The sequence below is a fragment of the Lichenostomus cassidix genome, chromosome 12, assembly GCF_008360975.1.
Source record: "Lichenostomus cassidix isolate B80296 chromosome 12, HeHo_3.0, whole genome shotgun sequence".
NCBI classification, from domain to species: Eukaryota; Metazoa; Chordata; class Aves; order Passeriformes; family Meliphagidae; genus Lichenostomus; species Lichenostomus cassidix.
Window position 1 is genome coordinate 8524972 of NC_139493.1, and position 20803 is coordinate 8545774.

General features: G+C 42.2%; 1 protein-coding gene across 1 annotated transcript in view; it reads right to left on the reverse strand.

Moving 5' to 3' along the window:
• PRKAR2A (protein kinase cAMP-dependent type II regulatory subunit alpha) overlaps positions 1-9478 on the reverse strand; it is a 60580-nt gene extending 51102 nt beyond the window's left edge. The window contains exon 1 of the mRNA XM_085072446.1: positions 9034-9478. Within this exon, the coding sequence (XP_084928572.1) occupies positions 9034-9283 (250 nt within the window). The 5' untranslated portion in view covers positions 9284-9478. The remainder of the gene's footprint in view (positions 1-9033) is intronic.
• Between the last annotated feature and the right edge of the window lie 11325 nt (positions 9479-20803).

Here is a 20803-nt window from a genome sequence, read left to right on the forward strand (position 1 = left end):
ACAAGATTTGGATGTAAAAATAAAAAAAAATTCCTTGACCAAACTGAGCTGCAGCAGGTGGCAAGTGCTGCATGGTTCAGCTTCCAGATGAACTGAATTTTTGAAGCAGAACTTCTCATATACAACTCCCCCGAGTCACACAGTGCTTCACAACAAATGTACACACTGCAGATCTTCCAGCTATGAAAAGCTAAGTGGCTGCATGTAAAAGCTATGAAAAGCTAAAACCACTAGCAAAACCAGCACACATCACACAAAGTTACATTATTTCAGTGCTGTGAAAAAATTGGTCATGCACGTAATAATTAAATGTTTCCAGCAGCAAGAAATTAAAATTTCTTCACAGGGATATAAGAGACGCTCATAAAAAAAATACAAGTCAAGTTTATGGGTTTTTTTCATAACGTTTCACCACCTCAAGGTTAGAATTAAAAACATATCTGGTGATGTTTAACTTCTATACAATACAGAAATTGGTCTCTGAACATCACCACTCTGAATAGCATTAATTTTTAGCATTTTAGAACAAAAAGACACATGGAATCTTTCCCCCACCCTTCCCCAAAGGTGTGAAAGACAGAAGACTAAATGTTAATCTATTTTAATGAGCCATCTTTCATAATTTAGTAACCTGATAAACCTTTGAGTGTTACAAATACTTACAAATTTTAATCAACAACATTGATAACAGCAAATGTTTAAAAACTGCTTCTGAACAATTACTGTTGGAAAAAACCAAAAATATTTTTAAAAAAGGTAACTCAATCTGTGACTTTTCATTACAGGGCTGCACAGCAGGTATCTTTCAGAGAGGAGTACCCCCCATACCCATGACAAGCTGAGACTGACCAGCCCCTTGCACTATAGATGTCCTTGAGGAAGCAATTCTTCCTGAACGATCATAATTAGCACAAGTGTTGCCACAGAAATAAGTGTTTACTGGAGCCTCACCAGGAAAAAACCACAAAAATATTTGTGTTTTTCTTTTTTTTAAATGTCTTCTATGGAATACAGTTTTCCCAATAGGAAGCAGAAAACAATATGTTGTCCCAAGGGAGGAAGAACCAAAATGGAAATGAAGAGCCATTGTGACATCCTGCTTTATAGCAGTTTGTCAATATGCAATCACCAAGAATGAGGAAATTGGCACTACAGTTGACTCAAAAATACAGAGGAAAACTACAGAGCAGTTTCTCAACCCTCATCCAAAAACCACGTTTTGTTCCCCACATAAACTCCACATGTCTTTACAATGTTCTGCAACAAGACCACTCAGATCCAGAAGGACAGAACAGGAACTGATGGGAGAACATGCACTTTCCCTCCAATTTGCAATCCTAATACTTCTTCACACAACAGTTTAGAGAGAGATTTTGTGACAATTTGCTCAGTTCAGCTGGTCAGGCCCCTGACCAGACCATCTTGGTCTGGACTGCACTAACACCCAAAAAGGAGCACAGGGTTCCAGACTCCTGTAAGATGACCTCACACCAAAAGCTGACATCATGCCAGCCCCTGCAGCCTAGAGACCATTTCTGAACAGAAGCAAAGCTGTTCTGCAAGCCACCAGGAAATAAAGGGAGAGAACAGAGAGTGCCTTAACATTTCTCACTAAATAAACCCCAAGGTTGCTGTTGGTTTTAAATGACAATAAAAGCAATGCTACAGAAGGAATACCTGCAAGTCCCTCCCTCATGCCTTGAAGAGAGGCTGTTCCTAAAGATGTTTTTTCCCCTAAGGGGAATTTCCACGTCTGTGCACAGAGAACTGCCACTCTCAATCATCTGCCATTTCCCTACAGGAAAGAAATGCCCAGAAATGCCCCCGTATGGAAAGGACTAGCAACAGAACTGCTACTAATACAATGCTGGCCTTTATAATACATGACTTATTGTATATTTATGAAACAGAGGCCAAATCTAGCAGTGTAAGAGAGGCTGCTTTCTTTTAAATCTCCTAAGTATCCTTCCCACTACAGCACACAGAGAACACTGCCATCATCTCAGCAATTCTCACAGGGAAAACACCACTGACCACCGAACAGCTGCTCCTTCTGCACAACGGATTTCTGGAGTTTCCACCCAATCATCCCTCTTTCACTTCCATATTTTTAAAAGAAAAATATGCTTTTGCATTAAAGAATCTCATAAGCACACAACCTTTACTAGTATTACTATTTTGGTGCAAGTCTTTTATACATCAGCATTTTGTCCACACTCAGATTTCCCAAATTCCTCCCACCAGTTATTTTTCTAATCAGTGTTTTTAATATTTATTATTTCCCTTGCCTGTTTCGTATTACATTGATGTATAAAGACATTAAAACTGCAGATTGCAGAAGAGTACACACCATTTGCTCTGGAACTAACAGTACCTCATGGAAAAAAATTAAAGCTATGTAAACCCAAGAATCTTGATGTATCCAAAACCACCAAACAATTGTTACATACCAAAGAACCACTGATGTAAAGACAGGCATGGAACACAAAGAAGCATAACTAAAGGAATCTAAAGGACCATTACAGAGGAAGGAATAATATCCCTCTGAAAGAAGAACTAGTACGTGAGTTACATTTATTACTGTCTCCCTCTCCGTTCATAAGAAAGTATGAATGATCATTCGTGAAGCTGAAAACATTACTGAAGCCAGTGGGAAACATTCATAGCTCATCTTGGCTACATTTCCAGTCTTCATTTGAATAATGAGCAACTGCTCTGTCAGACATTAACGCTTTTTAATGACTGACTGGTGAATAGCTTGAAGTGAGCTTGTTCTCTGCTGTCTCCTCGTCTTCCCCGAGATCTCCATTGTTCTATTTTAGGTAAGAGGGTACAAGAAAACTTCAGTATCAGCACGAGGGGAACACTGACAGGATTGTCTCAGCATTCTAATATTGGTTTATTAAATGGACAAAAAATAGCAAAGTTAAATAGAAGCTAATGTTCAGTACAATATCTAGTACTGATATACAATATTTTTCTTTAGCCTTATTTTAGAACCAGCTAGAAAAATACAATTTCAGAAGTTTCACACAATTTTTCTTACAATAAACCTCTTCAACATGGAAAGACAGGCTTTTAAGAACTCAGAAATTATTTATAATGGCTAGTTATCCACTTTCTTCATAGTTAGTTATGCTCTTTTACAGGCTAGTCCATGGCGTAAGAGCAGGATACCAACAGAGTAGAAACAGTAAAGAATTTATCTGCAAAGTTATAGCAAGTATCAAAAGCTCTTTCAGAAAATAACAACCTTAGGAGTTATGTGAAAAGTTAGTAGTATGCAACAGACTATACATAAGTTGCTCCTTCCTGATGTAAACCAATATACATTTAGCAATATTAAGGGATATCTGAATTTCAGTAAACCCATCTATAATTCTGTTTCTCAGCCAGTCAGCACCTTTTATCCCTTTACTCCTTACTTTTAGCTCTTTTACTACCTCAGGTAAGGATGTATTACACACACATTCTGATTAACTTTCCTTTGTACAGAGGATTACTGATTAAACATTCCTTCAAGCCCCACTGAGCTACAATTGGTGGGTGGCTTCCTTAGAACTACATTACTTAGTTGAAAAAATTCCTAGTCTAACCTTGTAATAGAGTAATAGCAACCTTAAGAACAAACGCTGAAAAGCGATTTTATTGTGATAAACAAATACAGAAGCAAAAAGGCTTCCAGGAAAAAAAAAATTAAAAAATTACGTGTTCTGTCCAAGCAACTAAAGAGAAATAAAATCAGTATTTCTTAATATTTAGTTTATCTTCAAAATTCCCCTGTGAGAACAAGATAAATATAGGGAGTGAAGTTCCATTAGTACTAACAGCAGTTACTCTACTTAATCCTTCAGATTTAAGTCATGGAGAGCTGCCTCTGTAAAAGCAAAGACAGAGGCAAGTATAGCAGCTGCACAACAGTAGTCTTTCACTTCATATTTTTAATGTTAAATATGTCAAGATACTATCCTGTCAAGAATTAATAAAATCAGAGAATTAAATGCAGAAATATGTTCCTCTTAAAACATAGATGCATCACTAATACTTTGCTTTATAATTGATTTCATGTCTCTGATGGACATCAAAGAATAAGTAAAACTCTTAAGCTTCTATACCTTCAGGTCACTAGGCTTGCTTGAACACACCTTTTAAATCATAAAGCAAGAATGTGCATTTCTTTTCTTTGTGTACTAAATTCAAAGGTTTAATACAGTCAGATCATAGAATTGTTTAAGGTGGAAAAGACCTTTAAGATCATTGAGTCCAACAATTAACCCAGCACCAATCTATAGCTTTTTTCCTCCACCTCCCTAAAAATCCAGAGACTACTTAAGTAGCACACAAAACACCTTTGTTGTAACTACTATTAAAAAAACAAAAAGGTATGCAGAACTGGTAATTATCAGATTATGAGAGTGCTCACTGTGCTACCCACATTTTAAATACAGTAGCTACTCTTTAGACTGAATTTCTATTTCACATTTGAGGAGAGAGCTACTGTGCTTTATTCCCAGTTAATTAACAGTTATAGACGAAGTTGGTAGGCAAAAGCACTAGTAAAAAGTTCAAAGAACTTTCATTTTAAAGCTGATGGTATCTCACAGCAACATGTGCCATATCCCATTAATCTGAATTACATCTGAAAACCTGAAGAGTATTTTTCAAAAGGACCACTATTCTTCTTATGCTATACTGCAAAATTCTTAACATCATCCAACTCCTATCATCCAATAAGTTTCATTTAATTATTTCAGGGAAACATCAAGGAGTTGTGCCTGACCTGTGAACTGATGTAGGCAGATCATAAATGCTTTGTGATGGATACAACACAGTAATTCATGAGGAATTCCACAAGACATCAGAATAAGAAAGCATAAGCAAATGATGCTTAAGAATAAGAAGATAAGCAACCTAAAACAGGTTTAAGTGTTTCTGTTAATTAAAAAGTGAACTATTTCATAGACAAACTGAACTTTTATGCTCTATCACATTTAAAATCTAACGATGTAGAAAAGCATTTTTCTACTCCCTTCTGCTCAGATATTCTACTGATGTTTTAAAGATGACATTTAGCAAATCCTTGAATTTTAATTGACAAGCTCAGTGCAGAGCTAAAGAATCTTTTCACCTGTCCATCTAGATTCCTATGCATCATTTCCCTTCAGAACAAGAGAGCATGCTGAGGAGGATTATTTCAAAAGCAAAATCCTAAGAATGGTTCTCTTTTGCTCAAGAAGCAGCTGGAAAGCACATTAAGCTTTCCTTTAATATCAAGGCAAAATCCTGGGAAAGAAAAAATTGATTTACACTAAAATACTTGTAATTAGCTGAAACACCTGAGTTATTCAAGTTAGTATAATCCAAAAAATATTTTAGTTTCATGTTAGTTATATCTAATGACTCCAAGAACACATACAGGTGGTTTTATTGTTACAAACAAGACAAAACCGCAAGTTAATGGTGCAGCACTTGGCACCTTTGTGCAAGTGCCTCAAGGAACAGGGAAGCAGAGCCTCTGCCTTCCTTCAGGTGTGCTCCTTAACAGGAGATTTCCCAAAGCCACGACTCAAACAGGGAACAGACCATTTCTGTGGCATTGATTTCACAGTCTTAACACATCCATTCAGAGCCTCCTTGCTAAAAGTACAAGTGTCATGGTCAAGGACACACTTTAAGAATACATATCCATCCTTGGTTATGTTCTCAGCCATTTTGAAGCTCTTGCTCTGCACCTTTCCCAACCCTGCCAACTTCTCAATTTTGCAGTTATACCAATCAAATAAAGGCTCTGAGGAAAGCTGTATATCTCCTAAATTCTCTGCCACAGCCCAGCAGATAAATGTTTCTGGAGGTTCCCCCATCAGGACTATAATCCTTTTATTTCCATACATGCCTTACAATGCACTCTGCTGAACAGCCACATCCTCATGTCCTTTGATCACATGTACAAAAACAGTTAAAATGAAGGATGAAACTCCAGGAGGGTCAGACAGGAAACAAACCTGGAAATAATTTCTTATGCATCACAAGAGAATAAAAGTCTGTTTTGTAGCCTAGCTAGCTTCAGTGACTTTTACCACATGGAAGGGGTGTCACTGCGGCAGAAAAGGAACCACTGGCATCACTATGACTACATGATGACATTTGCCACATGGTTTACACTAAAGGCCAAGACCTCCTTCTGACTTCTTGCTTCTATTACCATATGCACTCAGAGCATACAAAAAACCCACATAACTTATCTAAAATGCTCTCTCAGGCTGAGTATGCAGATGCAGCCTAGTGACATACACAAATTTAATACTGGGCCAGAAGGACACCCATGAAGACAAGCACTTTGTGCAGACCTTTCCCACTTCCAACATATCCACTAAGGGTAAGTATTTAAAACTAGCTTTGTTTCCTTAACATAATCATTTACAGAAACAATTCCATTTCATCTTTATATTTAAAAACAGACATGGAAACATGTTTAAAAACATCCATTTGACCTGTCACAGCAACGCAAAGGTAACAAAGCATGACCTAGGAAAGCACAGTGAAATTCACTGAAGTCTTTCCTAACTTGTCCAAGATGAAAAACTGCAATCTTAACAAACAGGACTTGGATCTGTTCAATGAGATTATCTGACTCTCACTGTACATGTTCTCTATCTCCAAATGCCCTTTAAATGCTAAGCACATCTAAGCACCCAGGATCTGGTCTTCCACAACGAGGCACAAGTATTGTCCTACCTATGACAGTCATCAGAGATACCAGAACTTGAGATTTTCTCATTGACAGAGACAACAGTTACAACAGAAACCTAATTCACACATACATAGCCATGGCTGACTGTCACCCACACTGTTAAACAATGTAAGGAAGAACCATTTGCCTGTCCCTCACCTGCTGTTACAGAGAACATGGCACTGTTCTTGGGAAACCACAAGGAGGGACCAGCACGGTTTTCAGATAAGAAGCAAGACAGCATTACTGACAGTGGCACTTGCCTAAAGCGCTCCACTACAACAAGTGACAGTGCCCAGCCTTGTTAATTTAATTTTCTCTCTGACTAAGATAGAAAGATGATAAGCAGAAACTTGAAGCAAAGGAACCACCCTTCTGCTTTGGACAGCCTCACCGTGTAAAGCTGCATTTGAAAAGCTGTGTGCCACCATCAAATTTTTACATTTTTATTTGGAAACATTTAAATTCAGAGGATCCTTCCAGCTGCAGTTGCAACATTCACCAGGAAAATTTTACACGTACTTCCCTGAAGATGATTATTTCCAACCCTAAATCTAGGTAAACTGATCACAGAATAGCAAAATTGCACTGAAAGACATTAGAAATTCTGGTGGAGTTTTTTGTTTGGTTTTGTTAATTGGGGTTTGGTTGTATTATTGGTTGGGGGTATTTTTGGGGTTTTTTTCATGGTTTGGGTTCCCATTTTGTTTTGGTTTTTTTATGGAAAATATTAAATACAAAGATACTGCACCTTTTTAAAAATTACATCCAACTATCTACTGAAATTTTTCCAACCTGGAGTCTAATTTTAAAATGCATTCTGCAAGAAACTCTATTCATATTTAGAGATGTTTGAAAATACTGCTGACTTGGTTGCAGGACAAAAAATCACTTATAATTTCCATAAATCTGTGCTCACACTTGAAAATCCCCTTAACTTCAATTCAGTCACCACCAATGTCCATATCTTTACCCTTCAGCTTTCATCTTTTCTTCTTCATGCCCTAAACAGAATTTCTCTCACATAAGAAAAAATAAACATCCAAATCCAGACACTGATTGCAAACTGGTTTTTAATTCATTCTGGCTGTACATTTCACTCTTGTCCTCTGGCATATTCCATGTCCTGTTTATCCTGTCTATTTTCAACAGCTAAAGATGTGTTTTACTCTGTCAAGTTCCCAGCCTAAAAGAGCTGCAAAGACAGCTGGTGTCTCAATGCTTCCTTAATAAAAACAATTAATTGTTCCACAGCTTAATTTCTTCTGATTTCTCTAAAACTGTTAACCAGGGAGTGGATGTTAAGAACACACTTCATCCACAAGGTGACATCCAGTAATTGGTCTAAAACAGGATCCTCTATCAATAAAGTCAGAAACCTTTACGTTATAGGTCAAGGGCACAAGACCTTCAAACGAGGGCACTGAAAGTTCAGGGAAAGCATGCGTTTTCCCACCTTTCCCTCCCCTCTAAGCTATTTTCTAATAATGAGAGAGTATTCAGTGATTTCAGGTCCAGAATTCTGGGTGTGCCAAGTACCACCATTCACAGGCATTTTAAATAACTTCACACACTGAGGCTCAATTACAGCCCACACTACAAACACTCTGCACAGCCCAACACACAGAGTACAATTCTGACAGAACAAAAACTGAAGTATCACCAGTGGCATTTCATTGTCCAGCTCAGGTTAACTATCTTGTCTATCTCGGAGACTGGCAGTATAAACAGCAACATACAGGTGCCTTTGAATTTTAATATGTTGCTAAATAACGAAAGTTATTTCACTGCTTTATAATAATCACTCTGAACACACACAGCGGCAATAAACCACCCCAGTTCCAGTGAAAAAAAACCAACCACGCTCGTCCACGACGATTTAAAGACAGAAATGTAAAGATAAGTACAGAAGGGGTTGCACAATAACACATGATCTTCCCTATCACATGCTTGGCAGCGCGCTCGCTGCCCGGCGATACCCGGTCAGACCCCGGGGCACTCCGGCCGCCCTGGGCAGGGCCGGACAGCCCCGGCACGGAGCTCTGGCCGGAGCGGCGGGGCGATCCGGGGCGATCCGGGGCTCCCGGGGCACGGCCGGCAGCCCTTGGGGAGCCCGCGGGGCGGGAGCGGCGGCACGGCGGGAGCCGGCGGAGCCTCTCCCCCATTCAATCCCTCCTGCCGCCCGCTCTGCCCGCCGGGCAGCGGCACCGGGCACGGCGCGGAGGCGGCCGGCGGCCCGGGGCTGCATCCCCCGGCAGGACCCCGCGCTCCCGCCGCCTCCTCGGGGCAGCGCCGGCACTTACGCTCGAAGTCGGAGTCGGAGTCGTCGTCGCCGCGGTCGGGCTCCTCGTCGCCGTTGGACTCGGTCTGCATGGGCTCCCCATCGAAGCTGACCACCCTGCGGCCGCCGCCCGCCTCCTGGTCGCGGGCATCCCGCAGGCGGGCGAAGTAGTCGGCGGCGAAGCCCAGCAGGTCGGACGGCCGGTGCCGCAGCACCTCCACCGTGTAGCCCTGCAGCAGCTCGGTGAGGCCCGGCGGGATTTCGATGCTCATGGTGCCGGACACCCGGGAGGCCGCCTCGCTTCCCTCCCTCCCTCCGTCCCTCCCCGCGTCCGCGGCCGGCGGTTGCGGTGTCGGTGCGGGCTCGGGGCCTCCCCGGCAGGCGCGGACCGACTCCCGCCGCTCCGGTCACACGAGCCGCGGGGCGCGGAGGGGAGGGACGGGACGGGGCGGGAGCGGCCCCGCGGCGCAGGCGCGGAGCGGGCGCGGGAGCGGGCGCGGGGCAGCGGGCGCGCGTGCGCGGGGCGGGGGGGGCGCGTGCGTCACGGCGGGGCGCGGCGGGCCGGGGCGGGAGCGAGGATCGGGAACGGGCACGGGAACCGGCACGGGGAGCGGGCGGGCACGGCGGGAGGCGGGATGTTGGCCGGGTGCGGGCGTCGGTGGTTCGGCTCTTTGGGAAACTGATGGGCGCCCGCGGTTCTGCGCCCGCCGGAGCCGTTAAACGCCGGTCGCGGTGCGTCGGGCTGGGTTTGCCGTGTTGGGAAACCTCTGGGCCGAAGCTGGCGGCGGGCTGTGAGGAGGGCTGAAGGTCAGGCAGGCCCTGGCCGTCGCTGCTGCCGTTTTATTTTTCTCTGGTTTCACATCAGTGACTCCGAGCACTCCTGTCTTCTCAGAATCACAGAACCACTAGATTGGAAAAGAGCCCTGAGATCACTGAGTCCAGTCTGTGACCAAACACCATCGTGTCTAGACCATGACAAGTCTAGTCTTCCCTTAAACACGTGCAGGGATGGTGACTCCACCACCTCCTCGCTCCAATATCGAATCACCCTTTCTGTGAAGGAATTCACCCTAATGTCCAACCTAAACCTCGCCTTGCAAGGCCATGTCCTCTTGTCCCATTGCCGATTGCGTGGGAAAAGAGACCGAGCCCCACCTGGTTACACCCTCCTTTCAGGTACCCTGGTAGAGAGATCCCCCTGAGCCTCCTTTTCCCTAGGCTAAACACCCCCAGCTCCTCATTAGACTGGTGCTCCAGACCCTTCCCCAGCTCTGTTCCCTTCTCTGGACTCACTGCAGCCCCTCAATGTCCTTCCTGACCTGCAGGGCCCAGAGCCAGACACAGGACTCAAGGTGTGGCCTCCCCACTGCCAAGGACAGAGGTTCTCTTTCCTCACAGAGCATGCAAGGGTGTTTCAAAGCTCCCCCAGGAGCAGGAGAACTGGGTGGTTTTGACCTTGGTTGCAAACAATGGAACTTCCATCCCATTCTTGGTTGCAGTTAGATTTAGGACCTATGACCCTCAAGTTCTTGTCAGAATTACATGATTAAAGAACAATTCTTAAGTGAGTGCAAGAGAAGTAGTGTGCAGGTCTTCACACCTTTTGGTAAACGTTGAATAGACCCATGACATAGTCTGTGAAAGAGGGGCAGCAATACTGATCTGATAACAATAAAGCATTAAAGATAAGGAATTTTAAAAAGATGAAACACAGAATCATAGAATGATTTGGGTTGGAAGGAACCCTAAAGACCACCTAGTTCCAGCCCCTCTGCCATGGGCAGGAACACCTTCCACAAGACCAGGTTGCTCCACCCAACCTGGCCTTGAACACTTCCAGGCATGGGGCATCCCATCTCTGCACAACCTGTGCCAGTGCCTCATCACCCTCATGATTGCTAATATGTGTGAGCTTTGGAGATACCCCTTCATCTGTTGTTAAACGTGCTTTATTTAGGTTTTTGCTTCTGTTCATTGTACAAAACCTGTTATGTGTGTCTACAAGGGAGGTTTGGCAGATGCCCAGGGGCTGCATGGAGTGGAGCCATCGGCCCTTAAGGTTTGACGTTGCTGGGAAGCTCATCTTGGGAGAAAATAGTCCTGTGCAAACATGACTCAAGGGGAATACGGATGTTGGCTTAGTGACGCCGCTGCATGTTATCTGTGTAAATATTTTTATTTAGTTCTTCTTTTGTTTCAACAATAAAAGAGCAGAAATCAAATCATACTCAAAATATGAAATTTCACTTAGAAGCCCAGATTTGGCTGAGGCAGTGTGCTGTGTGTTTTGGTTTCGTTTGCTCGTGTGCCAAAGAGTCCCCTCGCTGATCCAGATGGTTCTCACTGCACTCCCAGATAAAGGCAGCCTGTTCATCACTGCTGCATGCAGGGCACAGCAGTGGATCCCAGAGCACCACATCCAGTGCTTCAACTGGCTGTTCTCAGCCAGGGAGGCCAGTTGCAAATCTCATGGCACATAAAGGTGTTCTTTGTAAAACAGCACCCATATTTTCATGTGCAGTGAGATTACACTGTGCATCCATACAACATGAACAAATTTTTTTAAAAGCACGGAAAGTAGATTTGCCACATCTCATCAGTTTATCCAAAGATCTTGTATGAAGCTGTTTCTCTTTATTTATTTGTTTTTCTCTTTATTTATTTGTTTTGCTCTTTATTTATTCTTTTCTACATCAGGAGCAACAGTTGCTCTATTGCATTTTTCAAAAGATAATTGTTACTAATTTTTCATTTGTCACCCCTGCCATTATTATCTGTCTGATGGTCTCGAACATTACAAGAGCACATTTCACTGCTCACTATATATACTTTAGCAACTGACAGAACTGGTACAGAGAAAAGGTTTTGATCAATGAGAAAACTGTAGTTATTCCCCCACAAAATTAATATTTCTTATGAGATCTTTCCTTTGCTAGTTGGGCACTGAAGATATTGCTGGTGGTGAAGAGGTAAAAATAAAATTTTAAAAATTCTGTAAAAATGGAGAAACAAAATACCAGTAAAAAGCACTGGCGAGTAGTTTCAGAGGAAGAAAGGGAGAGTCTCATTCCAAGGAAATATACTGATTTTTCTTTCCCATTTTTTTGCACAACAGCCGGCCACCTGACAATTGCCTGCTTTGGGCATTACTTGGCTCTTGTATTAGCTTTTAACATTTCTTGATAATTTTCTCTCATTTGTGTCTGTGTTATTTTTTTTGGAAAAAATGTGTTACCAGTAAATATTGTTAAGTCTCTGAAGGGCTACATTGTATTGGCCTTCTGATATTTATATGTCCACACACAACTAATCAGCTTCAGAGGAAAGTAAAGAGCAGAGCTCTGTTTATCCTCTTCCTGAAGGTCAACAGACAAAATCAAAAGCATCCAAGGTCACATGAAGTACATTTTCAAGTTGATTTACGCCACAGTTTATCCTGTTTCTTTATATACCTTTTTTTTTGGTGAACATCAGAATTGATGGCACAAATATGCAAGAAGCTTGTCAGCGATCAAGTTAATTGTTATAGTGCCTGCTGTGCATACATAGAGCTCATCATAAGCTTTCTTTCTGCCTGAATTTGCATAACTTTTTAAATTATTACTATAATAAGCATTCACATTAAAAGAATGGTAGGAAATAAATTAGAAAATGCACTTGCAGCCTTAATTTGATCCTTTTTATAATAACGTTTTTAATTCAGGCAGCATGACCAATGCAATTTCTTTCCTCTGGCTTCCTGGCATGTTCAGCACCCAGTATGGAGTTAGATAAGACTTGTGTAGCTGATGAAGCTGGCCCCCACAGTATTCCTATCAAAATATATGTATTTCAGTATATAATTCTCCTAATAATTTCTTAGTGGCTGAAAGCTATTCCTGTATTTACCACGTGTCTGTGCTCCCAAATGTTGAGGTCTCTTCTCTTTATTCTGCCTGTCCTACCCAGATCTATGTGACTTTGATGTGTCATTAGTGAAACTATTGTGGAGCTCCAGTGCTTGTCCTGCTCAGGCAGGAGCAGCAAAGCTGCCAGCAGAAAAAGCAAAATAGTCTGTGTAGTCTTGCACTGGGGAAAAATAATCAGATTAAACCTCCCGACTGGCTCCTTAAAAAGTAAAATAAATCCTTTTATAACAAGTAATAATTCACTTCTCATAAACCTGTCAGCACCAGCCAGAGCTCAGACACTATATAAACATATGTACATCTTGGATTAATTACACTTGCCTTCAAATTCCATACAAGGATCATGCAAGAAAACACTAAATATTCAGATGACAGGTATTAGTGAACCCAGCCTCACGTTTTCCACATCCCCCTGGTGCTGAAGCCAGCAACCAAGGTTTGTCACAGCAGCAAGTTCCAGGAGTTAAATACCTGTTAGATAAAGCAGCACTTCTTTTTTCTCAGTTCTGGAGCACTCTGCCCAGATTTACCAAATGCCCCTACTCCTGGTATGGCAGGATTTTGCAAATTACGTTTCTGCTGGTGTTTCATTTGCTACTTTGTGATTTTGTAAACCTTGATTTTACCTTGTTTCAGCCCTCTCAAAATTAAGGTCTCACAGTCCTACCAGTCTCTCCTCTAAAAACAGCTGCTTTTTCCCAAGGGTCACATTAAATGCTACTTTATGTAGCTGTTAACTTCTCTGTGCTTTTCATGAGCACTGTGTGCAATTCTGGTCTCCACATCCCAAAATGTGGGCTCACCCTGGTTTTAGGCAGGAAAAAATTATTCTCTCTCATTTGTTCTCTAACATTTTTCCTTAGTTTTCTTTGGATGCCACATTATTATGAACTGAATGTATCCATTCTTCATTTTAAGATATAAAGAGATGAAAAAATTCCCACTTCCTTTGCTCTGCTTCTCCAGTGGCTGACCACCGTCATTGTAAAAAACATGCTGAGTTTTGCATTTTAAGTTTTCTATGTTTAACATTCAAACATTTTTCTACCCACTGCTTGCTCCTGTCACTGTAAATGTTCATAAACATCATATAGCTTTGTGCATAATGTGCACAAGCTTTCTGAGTTTTCATTTTATCAGAAGCCATAGTAATAAATGACAGAGTGATCCTGGGTTTAACTACCAGGATGCAGAGATCCTTCAACACAGTGTGCAAGATGAAACTTCTTCCCCTGCCTCTCTTTGGTTTCATTCTTAGAAAATGCTCAACCTCAGTAACCAAACTTTCTTTGGTTTCATTCTTAGAAAATGCTCAACCTCAGAAACCAAACTGGCTCTAACCAGTTGGTTTGCTTGTGACAGTAAGCAAGATTTAGTATGTACTTTTGTTAGCCTTTAGAGAGAGTAGCTTGTGTACTGTATATCTCAATAAATAATATGGGACTGTCTATCAATAGTACAAAGACAGGAGAAAAAAAGTCAATCTTTTGAATAAATATATATAAATATTTGTGTCGGCTGAAATATGTTTCCTTGACTCAACCCTTAGTCCAGCAGAAATATATTGGATAACTCTTGGAAAGATACTTTGCTGCATTTGTTGTTAAACCTCCAGGTATTGAGTTGGGAGAAAGAGCTGAATAAATGTCCAGATTTTCATTCACATAATTTAGTTTATGAACAGAGAAAGCACTCATTCTGTTGGTAACAATTACAATTTCTCAGGCAGTAGAAAACAGCAACTTTCAAATACCTGATTTCATAAATCATTTGACCTAGGTGTTACCTAGGTGTAAAAAGAAATACCTCTGACTGTCATGTCATACTTGTGATGTCAAATAGCACGTGTTTGAATCGAGATAAAAGTAGTATCTGTGACATAAGACGTGTGGGATGACCATGTTGTTTAAACCACCCTGAGCAAAACTACGTAGCAGATGTAGAGTTTATGGTTCCCACGTCAGAGAAGCCCTAAGCAACAACACTGCTGTGTAAACAGGGGATATTCAAATAAGGACTTAGCTAAGCACGTGGTTCTCTGGCATACAAAGTGGAAGCTGTACCCATTTTGGTTGTACTTTAGTTTCTGTCCCCAGCACTGAAAACGTTGCATGAAGAGCTTCTCCACAGAGGTTGGTATGAATTCTGGGCAGAGGGAGCTGGTGGGAACAGACCTCTGTATGTGTCCCATTGTAGGCAGTCACTCACTGATCCTACTGGATGGTCGTGTTGGCATTACAGTACACAGACATTGCTACTGATAAAGGTAGAAAGTTTTCAGATTGTTTTGTTTTAAGAGAAGAAAGAAAATTAACTTCCTTTTGAGTTGTTCAAAGACAAAACTGAATCCAAAGTATCAATTGCTTTCTAGCAGAGCCTGTTCAAGCACAAGTTTATTGATGTTAAGAGGTTTGTAATGGAAAGAGCTCTGAAATTTATTTCTTCCTTGAGCCTTGGATTGCAAATCTTTTGCTGTATGTACAAACTTGTCTCCTCCCCATCTTCTCACATTTCCACCTGACTCAGTTCAGGTTATCAGCATTCCTATACTGGGTCCCAGCCTGCCACTACCCAGACATGTATTGCCCAGTCACTTTGCTACAGTGCCTGTTTCCACATTTTCTGTTGTCACCTTTGTCCACTGAATGTTATTAAGCACTTCTCACACTTGACATTTGCCCATTTGCCATGTATCTTCCTGGATGCTTGTCAAATAACAATTGCCCTTCCCAAACCTTCACCCCTGAGGTTACCCTATATTCACAATCTATCCCTCACCCCATCTTGCTTATCTACCCTGGGAGGGCACCTTGAGCCTCCTTCCAGATTGAGCCTCAATCGCTCCCTCCTCTTGCAGCCCCTGATCCCTCCTGAGACAGGAGCCACGGTGTCCTTGCTCTTTGGTCCTGTTTTATGGTGTCCACAAGAAGCCATTGACACATTTCACTGTTCCCAGTGTTGGTGTCCTGCCCTTTGGTGCTCACAGATCCATCCCAGGCACAGAAGTGCTGTACAGAAACATGGGGCAATACTACAATGAGGGGTTCATTTTACAGCTCAGCATAGCGTGTTAACTAATTCCAAGTTAGAAACTGCTAAAATTGCAGTATTAAATGTAAATTGCAACAGTAAAGATGAGCTTTATCCACCAAATCTGTAAATTGTTTTATTTCCCTCCAAAAACCCGTTTATGGGCTTTTTTACAGCTGTTAGCACTTGTTTTAATTAAACTCATAGCAAAGCATGAAGATCAGTTAACCAGTTTTTAGACAAAATCAATAAGCAGTTCTTATTTTTCTGTATTTTTCTGTCATTCTTCACATTCTGTGCTTTGGTATACATTATAAAAATGTTGTTAGAGGATTCTGTATCACAGGGGAGGCTAATGGGGACATGAAATTTCTCACTTCTAGGCTGGTTTTCCAATTCAGTTTAGGTTTTCAAGTTTTATAAAAGTATTTGATGTCTGACTGCATCTTGGATGTCTTCATGCAGGGAAACGGGTGGTCTTATCAGCCAAGGCAGAGGATTACAAGGCCACCTCACCACATCCAGACCCCTCTTTGCCAATCTCAGCAAAAAAAAAAAAAATTGGTTTGTAGAGCTAAAAAATGCTTGCTGCCTTCAACTATGACTTAAATCATGTCTACATAGGAAGCTAATTGAATGGGTGTTCCGTGTACAGTGCCACTCCTGAGGGGGTTTTTGACTTTAATTCCCAAGGCTATCAGCCTAGGAGAGTTGCATTAGAAAAAGAGGAAAAGAAGAATCTGGTTTTAGAGAATGCAGCAGCACTACCTTTTGTTGCAGTTGCTTTGAAGTGTCTCTCCATTGACATCTAGTGTCCATACAGGAAGATCTTTGGATTCCTCACAGCCACGCTGGAAATATTAATCTGTAAATCTTTAAAGATATTTTCCTTGTGTAATTATTAAGAGTTCTTATTGATCATACCAGGTCAGCATGTAGGTGAGACCGATGGTGCAAACACACCAATCTCCCTACTCCTAACAGAGATATCAGACGCATCCATGCATGTCTATGTTCTGAATAGCTCCAGGAACCCTTTCAATGCTTTGCTGTGAAAAAATATTATACTGTTTTAAAGTTTTCTTGTAAATACCTGTAAAATATTTTCAATCTCTATCTCCTTCCTCAGAGCATACAAGCAGTTGTGAACCAATGAATATTCAATAGAGATTTTATGAAGTATTGTACTTTGTAGTCAGGCATTATTCTAAATATCTTTAATTAAAGAAGAGTCTTTTCAATGATAGAATTCTCTTTTTTACACCCCATTTTATCACTGAAAGCTACTTAATAAAGAAGTGTCTTTATTCTTAAAATGTCATTAAGAACTGTAGAAACCCCAAGTTTTTACAAAAGGATTTGTTGTTCTGCTTTTGCAAAATCTTGAACAATGGCAGGGAGCAATAAATCATGTCATTTACTGTACACTTTGCTCTGTGAGCAGCTCTGCCTTCAATGTACTTCCTCTTGCTCCTTCAGTCAGTCTGAAGTGCTTCTGTTGGAGTGTGGACACAGGGGCTGTGCCAGAGTCACAGCCACAATATGCCTGCTCCTAGACTGATGTGAAGTCCTTCTCTACTCTGAAAACTCCCTGTACATTCATACTTGGATAATTTCCATTGTTATCTGTTCATACATGTAGTTATTCCAAATAAATTATGTTATGAAAGCCTAACAAGATATGTGGTCCTAATATTTGTGCTGCAGCTTCAGGACAAGACAACTGGTTCAAGGATGCACAGCAGGCACAGCTTCTGTCCATGGTGGACTCTGTGTATTCAAGAGGCTCGTGGACTCCATCATTTCTTGGCAGTGTTTTATGATTCATGCCTTTCCAGCCTTTCCTCCAGGTGAGCTCTCTCTTGGATTGGTGATACCTGACATAGCAGGGTCCTGTCCTCACTGGCTGATGGAAGTTACTAGTGTGAAAATAATATATCTTTGCCTTGGAACAGCAGGAAACCTGCTGAAAAAGAGCTAGAACAGCCTTGAACTTCTCTTGTGAAGGTCAAAGGAGAGTGAATCAGTACTTTCCACCATTTCTGGAAAAGGAGCAGTCATCAGTTTCTATGGACAGTCACATATTTTCCCTCTTTCTCCTCTCAGTGTTCTGTTATTTAAAAATGCTCATTACATTAACTGTCAGAGAGTCTGTGTTGAAAGAACCTGCTGAATCAATACATCCAGAATAAGAATGACAGCATCATTAAGATGTATCCTGCTTAGATTATTCATAATTTAACTATAAAGCAAAACATGTGATCATGAGTAATAAAGGAATGTGACAGAAATTATTTCATTCAGAGCAGTGCATTAATGCAGACATTGGCAAAGCTGCTGCAGCAGCAGCCAAAGCCTTTAACTGCAACTGCTTACAATTAGGGTTACAAAAAGGTGTTTATGTCTGTCTTTGCCACGACCCTTTGGCCACCCCAAGTTTTCATCCCCGGTAGGACTCGGTGCTTCCAGCAGCCCCAGATTTTCCCTCCGTGGCGTCAATGGAAGGAGGCAGGAGCCAAGAGCATCGTGTTGCTATGGCAACACATCCCACATCCTTGGGGATCTTGTTGCCTCGGCGACATCGGGCGGGCAATGCCGGCGGATCAAATCGACTCAAAGCAGCTGCCCCCTGAAAAGCAGGACAGCTCTGGCCTCCGGGAGCATGGGAGCCCAGAGGTTCATGGCCTGGTGGTGAAGGACCCTGCGCACACAGCAGGGTCTGCGCCAGGAGAGGGTGACACGTGTGTGGTCCTTCACGCAGTGAGATGAGGCTACAGTCAAAAGGAGCTTCCCGTTGCCATCTAGTGTGTTAACATAAGATGGATGGCAGGAAAGCCAATGTCAGTGGGAGGGGTTTTGCTGGAGGGAGCAAATGCTGGGGCCACTATCCTTGGTTTGTATGATCAGGACCTGCAAACATAGCACAACATCAGAAGTCATTGCCTCTTGTTACACAATCCGTCTGTAAATGGAGGTGAGCTTCCACATTGATTTTAGGGTAGTCCAGGGCTGCTTTTCCCTGTGTCACATCCAGTACTCAGCACCACATAGGCAGCAGATTAAAGACCTATTTACATAGGCAAATGCCTGTGTTAATGCTGTGAGCACAGAGCCTCCCTCTTATGTGTCTGCAGGTACTCCAGCCACCAGCCCCAGCCCACAGGAAAGCACTGGCACATTCTGAAGAGCCCACAGGCCCTTTGTCACAAGAGTGTTCTTGGATATCTGCACCAAACACCTTCTGTGGACTTCACTGGAGCCCTCTGTGTAACTGCCAGTAAGATGAGGGGGTCCAAAATTCAGTGCATGGACATCAGCTATCCACAGTGCTTGGAGAGCCGTTTGAGAAGCTGGAAGACAATAAAGGACAGACGAATTTGCACAAGACAGGTAAATTCCTTGTAGTTTGTCCGTTCCTATAGGAATCTTTTCTCCCTTTATGCTGTTGTATTAAGAAGCCTCTTGCCTACTGTAATTAGCCCTTGAATAAACACCATCTCTGGAACACAAGCCTCTGTTGTCCTGATTTTTTGTGTTAGCAGTGCTTTGCTTTTTTTTTTTTTAAGCCTTACACTAATTCTTGCAGAACACCAGAGCCTGCTCCAGGGAGTCTGGTGTTACTTCTTGCCTCAGGAAATATTTCCATATGCTGCAGAGCTGTGTCTCAATGGTGTTAACATACCTGGCTTTAAGCAGACATTGCCTGTACTTGCAGCTACACCCTACTACTTGCTATATCCTTATATTTCTGACATTAGCCTTACTCTCTCTGAGCCATTCTGTGTGCATTTTCCACACAACATTAGCTGTCTTTCTTCTCACAATCAGAGTTACGGTTAATTGTGTTTACAAAGGATTCCTGAACTGTGGGAAATGTTTCTCAGAATGTGCGGTTTTGCATCATTTAGCCTTGAAAGGATGCTGCTTCCCCTGACCTCTTGTTGGTTTTTTCTCAGTCACTCTGGTAATTGCATCAGTAGCCTTGGGAGTCACATTTTCCTTTCACATCTAGGAAAGATCCAACCTTTCCTTACCCTTTCCCAGCTGAATCACATATCCATTCCCCCCCATTTTCTGTGGCTCAACAACTCCTGCTCTTTTTCTGGCTCCTTTTTCATGCAGTCATGTTTCACCCTTGTCCAGAATAAACTCTGCCACTTTCCTGGATCATTGTTTCCACCACTCTGCTTTTCTATGAACTTCTCAGTCCTTCTTCTCCTCTCCTGCATCAAACACATTTCTTGTCTTTTCCATCAACATCCTTTACAACCCGTCTTCACTCAGGGCTGTCATCATTCGTTCTGACAGCATTGTCCCCAGAATTCTGACAGCATTTTGACACCATATTGAACAGATGTGTCAGTGTTTTTTCCACAACTCCCCACCACAGCTGGGCAGGGCTCTCCAGAAACATCTGCAAAGGGAGTTTGGGGCACAAAGACCAGCATGGTGCCACATGGTCCCTTCTGTTAAGGGATTCATCTGCCACGTTTCACTTACACTTAAAATCAAACTTCCTTGAGAAAGACCTTTTTTTGCTTCAGCACACTGAGAAAATGAAAAATGACAGCCAAGAGTGCACCCCAAACCCACACATTTCAGGTTCTGATGTCACCTCAGAGCCTCTCAGTCCCCACACTAATGCTCCACGTCATCTGCAGTGGTGTGTGGGGGTTCCCTTTCAAACACACATCAGCAATGTCAGCTCCTTGAGGTTAACCTGCAGTCAGCAAGAAACTGTAGGCAACATGCAGAGGAAAAAAACCTGTTTCCTCTCTCTCTTCACACCTCTTTAAAGGGGACTGTTTTTTCTGAGTCACAGCTAACACAAACCTGTTGGAAAAGATTCAGCCT